Source organism: Euphorbia lathyris, chromosome 9 (assembly GCF_963576675.1).
Source record: "Euphorbia lathyris chromosome 9, ddEupLath1.1, whole genome shotgun sequence".
NCBI lineage: Eukaryota > Viridiplantae > Streptophyta > Magnoliopsida > Malpighiales > Euphorbiaceae > Euphorbia > Euphorbia lathyris.
This window is the reverse complement of record NC_088918.1, coordinates 12,749,370-12,758,358: the sequence shown is the minus strand read 5'-3', so window position 1 is coordinate 12,758,358 and position 8,989 is coordinate 12,749,370. Positions and strand designations below refer to the sequence as shown.

The following is an 8,989-nucleotide window of genomic DNA, read 5'->3' as shown; positions in this document are numbered from 1 at the left end:
AACAAAGCAATAACTCATCAACATAACATATGTTCAATATTTTAGAACAAAAACCATACAAAATAATACCACAACAAACTTTGAAAGTTCAAACAAGCAAAACCCCCAAACAAAACCAATATCTCATTAACAGAACAATTGTTCAAAATTTTAGAACAAACACATGCAAATATAGAACAAACTTTGAAAAAAATAAAATCATTTTGAAACTTACTAAATTTCAAAATCAAACCACAACAAACTTACAGATTTCAAACAAATGAAAAACCTACAAATCAAAAAGCAACAAAAAAAGGTATCAAAACTAAAAAATAGAGAACAAACATAAAACAAAACAATATACCATTAACAGAACATACGTTCATCATTTTAGAACAACAAACACAAAATATAAAACAATAATAAAACAACATAAAAACATTCTCAAACTAAATACATTTGAATACAAAAAACATAGAAAACACATACAGAAACTTCTTCATAAAATTCAAACAAACGAAACCCTAGAAAATAAAAAAACTACATAAAATCGCTATCAAAATCAACGAAAAACATAAAACAACAAAATAAACGAAGAACATAAAGCAACAAACCTCGTTCAGACGAACAAATTCATGGAAAAAAACGAAAAAGCGAAAAAATGCAAACAAAAACAATGAACAGAAAAAACGAACACGATAAACAACTAACCAAAGTTCAGAGGAAGAAATACACGGTATAATTGATGAAATGCAGAAAGCAAATCTTCTATCAAAACCAAAGTTGATCGACTGTAGAAATGAGAGAAGATGGAAACAACGAAGGAGTCGAGGAACAAGTCGAAGAACGAAGAGACAGATCTTTTCAACTTCAAAAACGCGCGACTTCTCAAATGAAACTCACCGTTTTTGTCAAAAAAATACCCCAAAACTACGTAGTTTTAATTGGTTCTCACCTAAGAAATGTCCTCACCTAAGAAATGGTTCTCACAAGAGCCCTTCTCTCTCTCTCTCTCTCTCTATATATATATATATATATATATAAGGGTGAGATCCAGTGTGACAAGGGGTTAGGGTGTGACATAACAAAACTGCGTAGTTTTGATGATAATTGAAAAGGGCAAGGTGGCAAATTTGTAAATAAAATGAAAGAGATGATAAAGAAAATTATTTTATTTCTTTTCTTTAAAATACATTTTTTCGACATTTCTAACCTTGTTTTCCGAAAAATTTTATAGTATTAGACTCGTCTAAATTAGACGGTCATTTTAAGATCAGTGAAGCTCAAGTAAAAAAAAATCCGGTGAACGGAATCCGGGTAGGCGTTTTCTGGCGAAAACAAAAGTGCCCAGAAAATTTTCAAAAAAATCCAAAAAATGTAAAATATTATTCTGAGAAACTTTAATTCTTGAGATGAAGCGAGATTTCTTACGGTTTAGTCCCAATAAAACTTGTTCCTTAATCTTATCCATTTTACATGCTTCAACATTTTGTTGGGTCAAAACCGTAAGGAATCTCATTTTGAGCCAAGAAGTAAAGTTTCTTAAAATAATGTTTTACATATTTTGAAATTTTTTGATAATTTTCTGGATATGTTTTTTTTTCTATTTACATTGTTCCGACAGTTTACGAAATTGTTCTAAATCAGTGTACCATTTGTTCGAACATAATACTTATATTGTTCCAACAGAATAAATCAGCGTACCAATTTTTCCAATAAAATAGTTCTATTATTCCTGCATAATACTTATATTGTTCCAACATAATAAATCAGTTTACCAATTGTTCCAAATCAATTTTATTATCTATGTCTTTAATTTCATTTTTGTTTCTTAGTATCTTCAAATTTATATTAGTTATATTATTTAGAAAATAATTCTAATTCTTATATTCTTCCAACATAATAATTATATTGTTCCAACAGAATTGTTATATTGTTGCAACAAAATATTACAACACATAGTACTGAAATGTAAGACCAAAAAGTGCTTGAAAAATTATTGAAAAATTCTAAAATATGTAAAACATCATTTTAAGAAACTTTAATTCTTGGCTCAAAATGAGATTTCTTACGGTTTTGACCCAATAAATTGTTGAAACATGTAAAATGGATAAAATTAAGGAAATTATTTTATTAGGACTAAACCGTAAGAAATTATACTTCGACCCAAGAATTAAAGTTTCTCAAAACAATATTTTACATTTGCTAGAATTTTTTGAGAACTTTATGGGTACTTTCTGTTTTTTCGCCGGAAAACGCCAACCTAATCGCCGGATTCCGTTGATTTGGGACTAAACCGTAAGGAATCTCACTTTGAGTCAAGAATTAAAGTTTCTCAGAATGATGTTTTACATTTTTTGGATATTTTTTTCTCACAGAAAAACAAATCGTCGGATTCTATTCACCGAATTTTTTTTTACCTGAGCTTATGGGATTTTAAAATGACCATCTAATTAAGACGAGTCCAACGGTATAAAAGTTTTTGAAAAACGAGGTTGGAAAAGTCGTAAAAATGCATTTTAAAGAAAAGAAATAAAACAATTTTCTCTTTCCTTTTATTTACAAATTTGCCAGCTTCCCCTGGTTAATTACAAAATTGGTCTTTGTCACACAATAAGACTTGTCACACCATAAGAAATGTGTCACACCTGATCTCTCATATATATATATATATATATATATATATATATATATATATATATATATATATATATATATATCAAATATCGAATTAATAAAGCACAAGCATCCACAGAAGTAACTAACTCATAACATTCACACATTGCAACAAGTCATACATCCATATCGTGAAAATGTGTAAATTTCAATGATCATGGGTGTAATTTACCTTTTTGTTTTGGGTAAATTATACTTATGATCACTAAACTTTGTCCATTTGTATGAAGACGTAACATAAAAACCACTAAACTTTACACTAAATTAAATTCATACTCACTATTATTATTTTCCTACTTTTTTTTTTACCTTTGACTCCCTCTTCAACGCGTTAACTTCTCCCTCTCTATTTTACTCCTCCCTTCCTTATTTCACAGGTTTGAAATTCAATGCTCATGCAAATATTGGCAAAACTCAGTGGTCATGGGTGTAATTTACCCCTTCTTTTTTTTCGGCCTAATGCTTTACCAGTTTTCTGAACTTGTCCAAAATAGTGGATTGACTCCATGAACTTTGTAAGTGTCTCACCAGCTCCTTGAACTTGTTTATTTCATCTCACCAGCTTCTTAAACTTGTCCATAAAAGAAGACTAGCTCCCTGAACTTTGCAAGTGTCTCACCAAGTTTCTAAATTTGCTTATTCTGTAACAACTAAATATAAAAACTTATTAAACCTAAATTCTAAAAATACGTCTTCATCTATTCGAGAGATAATTTTTTCGCTTCTTCTACCTTTCAACCTATTATAAGAGTTAGTGTTGCAGGTTTGAGAGATTGAATGGATGACAATCGAGAGTTAGTATTATGGTTTTTGTATTTAGTTATTACAGAATAAACAAGTTTGGTGGGTTGGTGAGACACTTGCAAAGTTCACGGAACTACTCTACTTTTATGGACAAGTTTAAAGAGCTGGTGATATGAAATAAACAAGTTTACTGAATTGGTGAGACGCTTGTAAAGTTCAATGAACCAATCTACTATTTTGGACAAGTTGAGCGGATATATATCTTACCTTTCTTTTCATAGTTGTCAAACCCCTATAAATCTACTTATAAAAAAGTACTGATTCCACACATTTACTCCCATTAAATACTCTCTTATCACCACCAACATAAAAATTCAAAAAAACACAGAATTCCCCCAAATTGATGAACAAACAAACCTTCAAACCTCCATTTTCCCCAAATGGAAGAAATCATCCACAAAACCCTAACCATAAACACCATAAACATCCACATAGCTGAAAAAGGCAATCAAGAACACCCCCTAATACTCTTCCTCCATGGATTCCCCGAACTCTGGTATTCATGGCGCCATCAAATCCTTTCATTAAGCAGGAAAGGCTACCATTGCATTGCACCAGATCTGAGAGGCTACGGGGACTCCGATAGTCCGGTTTCGAGGCGGAAATACACGTGTTTCGACATTGTTGGTGATCTTGTTGGTGTGATTGATCATTTTATTGGTGGAGGAGAGAAAGTTTTTGTTGTTGGGCATGATTGGGGTGCCATTGTTGGATGGTATTTGTGCTTGTTTAGAGGTGATAGAGTTAAGGGTTTTGTTTGTTTAAGTGTTCCTTTTTGTCCTAGGAATCCTGTGATCAAGCCTTTGGAGAGTTTTAGGACTCTTTTTGGAGATGATTACTACATTTGCAGATTTCAGGTTCTTTCTTTTCTTTTCTAATCTTGATTCTTCTTTTACTTGGTCGGGTGTATTTTCTTTTTGACATTTAAATGCGTTCATGTATCGGGTTGGGCTGAGGTGGGTCGGGTTACCTGTCCACGGGTCTGGGTACCCGCCCGGCCCGCGTATAAGGGCTTGGATAATGATGATTGTTGTTAGGTCCAGGCCTACTAAAGCCCGCCTATTTTTTGGACGGACTTATAATTAATAAAAATAACACGGGCCGGTCCAGCCTGGCCCGTCTATTAATATTAATTAATAAATTTTATAGATTTATATATTAAATATTTATTTTTAAGTATTAAATTTATTTTTTATAATTAAAAATTATATATATATATATTTTTAGGTGGGTTTACATGGGCTGGATTTAAAAGTTACGCTTAAAAACATTATGCCCAATCTCGCTCATCCATCATCAATTTAACCGGTTTCAGACTAAACCGGATTTGGATCCAGCCTCAACATACTGACGTTGTTAAATATATATGTACATATATAAATTTTTTTGTTACACAGATGGGGCTAAAACCCCCAAAACGGTAAATATTTTTTTTAAATATATATATATATATATATATATATAACAAGTTTTGTTAGCTATAATGCAATCTTGCCTTTTATAATATATTTATATATAAGGGCAAGATTGATATTATTGTGGCTAACAGAACTTGTTATATATATATATATATATATATATATATATATATATATATTTAAAAAAAATATTTACCGTTTTGGGGGTTTTAGCCCCATCTGTGTAACAAAAAAATTTATATATAAATGTTAATAAGTATTTAATAAATACATGATAAAAGTAAAGTTAGAGTTTTTTTTATTAAGTTGAAAGTTAGGATTATTTTTGTAATTAAATAGAAAGTTGAGACTATTTTCATTAAAAAATAATATAAGCTTTCTTTTTTTTTTTTTTTTTTTTTGAAACAAACCAAGTTTTTATTAATGAATCAAGTTATTACAAAATCTTAATAAAGAAGAAGACAGAAAACTCCAAGGCATTGCCTGCTTGTTCAGCCCAGGCATATTTCGTATCGTCCCCAACAATCCTAGTAAAACCTCTCTGATAGAGGGGCCTGAAACATATTATGCTCTTTATTGTGTTCCTGCCTAGCAGTGGAAAACCTAAGCATGACAGGACAACAAAAACGGCTACAATTACAGAACAAAAAAGACGGGAGCTTTTGGTTGCTGCAATGGCAGAGCTTATTTGACTTGGTGTCACAAGTCTATTAGAACACAACTTCTCTAAGAGTTTCATATAAGCTTTCTTCTAATATATGAAACTTAATTTTAAAAAAAAGTTACAAATTATAGCTTATTCTAAAAACATATTTCTCCATTTTCACAACTTTTAAGAAAAGCAATTCTACAAATGCTGCTTTTTGCCGTGAAAGTTTAGAGTCAAACATGCACTAAATTGGATAGGTCCATTTTATTTTCATAAATCTCAAACCTAACACGGATATGGGATTGGATAGGCTGGCCCGGATGGACCTTGTTTAAACCCCACACAGCATTGGACGTGGGTCCGGGTGGGATGAACGCAATCTAAACCCGGTGAACAAATCTATACTTCCAGTTAATTATAATTCTACACATTGTTACTCTAGGTAACAAGAAATATAGCTTTAGCTCAATTAAAAACCGTAAGATCATTTTATTTCTGTTTGAAATTATATATTTTACCACTCCAAATAAAGTTTTACTATCTTTCTACAAACGCATTAAACATTTCAAACACCGAAATCAAATGTCATAACAATTATTACAATGTATCGAACCTGACGACTCAATCATCAGGTTCAATATCAGATATCACCATCCGACACGTCTGACATCTGACACCGGTATTTCAAACAACACCGGAATCCGGTGATCGAATCACCGTGCAATCTACATTCGAAACCGGTGTGAAATTTTAACAGCAAATGTTGGTAATTTTGGCAGGAAGCAGGAGAGATAGAAGGTGAAATAGCAAGAGCTGGAACAGGTGAAGTTCTGAAGAAAATATTCACAAATAAAAAAACAGGACCTTCATGCTTGCTTAAAGAAAACCCTTTTGGAATCTCTGAAAAAAATCAAATTTCATTGCCATCTTGGCTTACTGAAGCAGACATTGCTTATTATGTTACCAAATTCAACCAGAAAGGCTTCACTGGACCTCTCAACTATTACAGAGCTATGGATTTGTAAGTTTCCATCCCCCTCTTCTTCGGGTCGTGTTCGTGTTCGTGTCATGTCAATTATTAGATTAGTGACAAATAAGTCAATCTTAATCCCAATTCAAACAAATTCGTGTCATGATCGTATAATCGTGTTAACCTGTTGGGCTAGACCACTTGATCCAAGTTGAATTTATGAAAAAACTCATAAAATTTTGTTTTCAAAGAGCTACATATTCCACTTGGATTTGTAATACTTCTAAATATTTACGTGGTTTTTGGATTAGTAACTTAACTTTTTTACGGTCTAAAAGTTTGACCCAAAATCAATTTAACAGATTTATAATCTCGTATATCATGTTGGGCTTAGAGGGCGAGCCTTGGCGCAACGGTAAACGTTGTTGTCGTGTGACCGAGAGGTCACGGGTTCGAGTCTTAGGACCAGTACACCCCTGTGGTGGGACCCTCCCGGAACCCTCGCTTAGCGGGGATGCGTAATGCACCGGGCCGCCCTTTATATTATGTTGGGCTTGTGTAATGTGTTTATAAGTTACGTGTAGTTTTACTATCCCTATTTAAGATGACATGTACAAATTAAGAGGTTTGAGTCTATTTGACATATAAAAAATACGAGAGAATATAATAATAATTTTAAATGTTTATTTCATTTCAAAGTTAGAAAGTCAACCCTAATCAAGTGCAAATTTATGTGTCAATTTCATGTCAATCCAAAAATGACTCATTGCATATTTAAAAAATAACATCCCTCTAAATCCGTGTTGGATTCGTGTTGTATTGTCGAGTTGTGTCGACAAGATCCCTAATCTCTTTATATATCCCTAATCTCTTTATATTATATAGGGTTCGTATAATGTGTTTATAAATGACATGTAATTTTATTATCTCTAATAAGAATAACATGTAAAAATATAGAAGGTTCAAGTCCTGTTTAGAAAAACAATTATAATTTCATTACTTTTATTAAGATAGCATATAAAAATATGAGAAAATATAATAATAATTTTGAATGTTTACGTCACTTTTGAGATTATAATCCGACCAAAAAATTTGCATATCAGTTTTGTAATTCTAATTAATCCAAAAACAATGGTTTAATACATCTCTAAACTCTTGTACTTGTCTTAAAAAATTCAACTACGTCTCTGTACTTTCAAAACGTCTTATTTACCCTCCCTAACTTGCTTAAAGTGATCTATTGACACTGTAGATTTTCTTAAAGCAATCCCTTAACACCCTCAACTTGCTTACAGTAATATATCTTTATTTGCTCTGTCACGTGGATTTTAGGGAGTCAATAAGTTACTTTAAATAATTTCTGGTGTTAAATAGTGTGTTTTTAAAGTATAAGGAGGCAGTTGAACTTTCTTAACAAATTACATGTTTAGTAAAGCATCACCCCACCGTATCGTGTTATCGGATCGTGTAGAGAATTAACACCTCAAGATTACACTGAAATTAACATAAGAAGTTGTGTAAATTCAGGAACTGGGAGCTAACAGCCCCATGGACAGGAGCACAAGTGAAAGTGCCAGTGAAATTTATTGTTGGAGAACTTGACATGGTCTATACAACTCCTGGTGTCAAGCAATATGTAGAAAGTGTTGCATTTAAACAATATGTTCCTTTCTTGAAAGATATCATTGTCATGAAAGGAGTTGGTCACTTCATCAATCAAGAAAAACCAGAGGAAATCAACACTCTTATTTCTGATTTCTTTGAGAATTTTAATCATCAAAACGGCCATCAAAATGGCCTCTAAAGTTGATAAGCGAAAAATCAATTTAAGTTCGAAACTAGTTTTTGGTATCAACTCGGTTCTGAAATTAGCGAGTTTCACAAATTTTAGGTGTTAATTTATCAAGTATTACTAAGTTTGATGGTGGGTTGATATCGGAAATTTGATTTCGACTAAATTGATTCTGTCTATTAAATTTTAGAGACCGTTTCGATTCTATGTAGTATCCACTTTGTTGTTTGAGAGTAGTAGATAGTGTTTCTAAGTTATCAACTAGTTAATGTAAGTTTGGTATCTACTTCAAGAAGTGTAGCTTGAAGGCTAAACTTTTATGTTGCCTGTTTCTTTTTATAATAATAGAAAGAGTTTATTAACCGATTATGAATTGTGATTTTAAAAATCTTGATTTAGTGTTTTTATACTAAAAAAGAGTTGCAATTTTGTAACCAAGATTAGAGCTAATTTATTTTTAATCATAATGTGCTCAATATAAAGTACAATACAATATAAAGAATGATAATAATCTCTGCAGCAGATGCAACACGGCCACGGCCAGTTTTACTAAATTGCTCCTTTCTTTAACACATTGAAAAGTTAAAATGGAAAAAAAAAATTAATAACTCATTCATTCGATAAAACAAAAAAAAAATTAGGCGAAAAACTTACACTACAATGATATAATATGAATCAAGAAAAGTCTTCTTTCTCTAACA

General features: G+C 31.7%; 1 protein-coding gene across 1 annotated transcript; it reads left to right on the top strand.

The window, feature by feature from the left end:
- Positions 1-3,738: 3,738 nt before the first annotated feature.
- LOC136205278 (uncharacterized) lies at positions 3,739-8,654 on the top strand. Its single transcript, XM_065995803.1, has 3 exons — positions 3,739-4,316; positions 6,306-6,547; positions 8,024-8,654. Exons 1-3 carry the CDS (start codon positions 3,840-3,842, stop codon positions 8,298-8,300), a joined length of 996 nt encoding a protein of 331 aa, XP_065851875.1. The 5' UTR covers positions 3,739-3,839; the 3' UTR covers positions 8,301-8,654.
- The last annotated feature ends 335 nt before the right edge of the window (positions 8,655-8,989 follow it).

Bases quoted from the DNA above. Each gene is read 5' to 3' on its own strand.
- LOC136205278 (XM_065995803.1), top strand. From the start codon at position 3,840: ATGGAAGAAATCATCCACAAAACCCTAACCATAAACACCATAAACATC. The intron at 4,317-6,305 runs GTTCTTTCTTTT...TAATTTTGGCAG, and splicing joins ACTACATTTGCAGATTTCAG to GAAGCAGGAGAGATAGAAGG. The intron at 6,548-8,023 runs GTAAGTTTCCAT...GTGTAAATTCAG, and splicing joins TATTACAGAGCTATGGATTT to GAACTGGGAGCTAACAGCCC.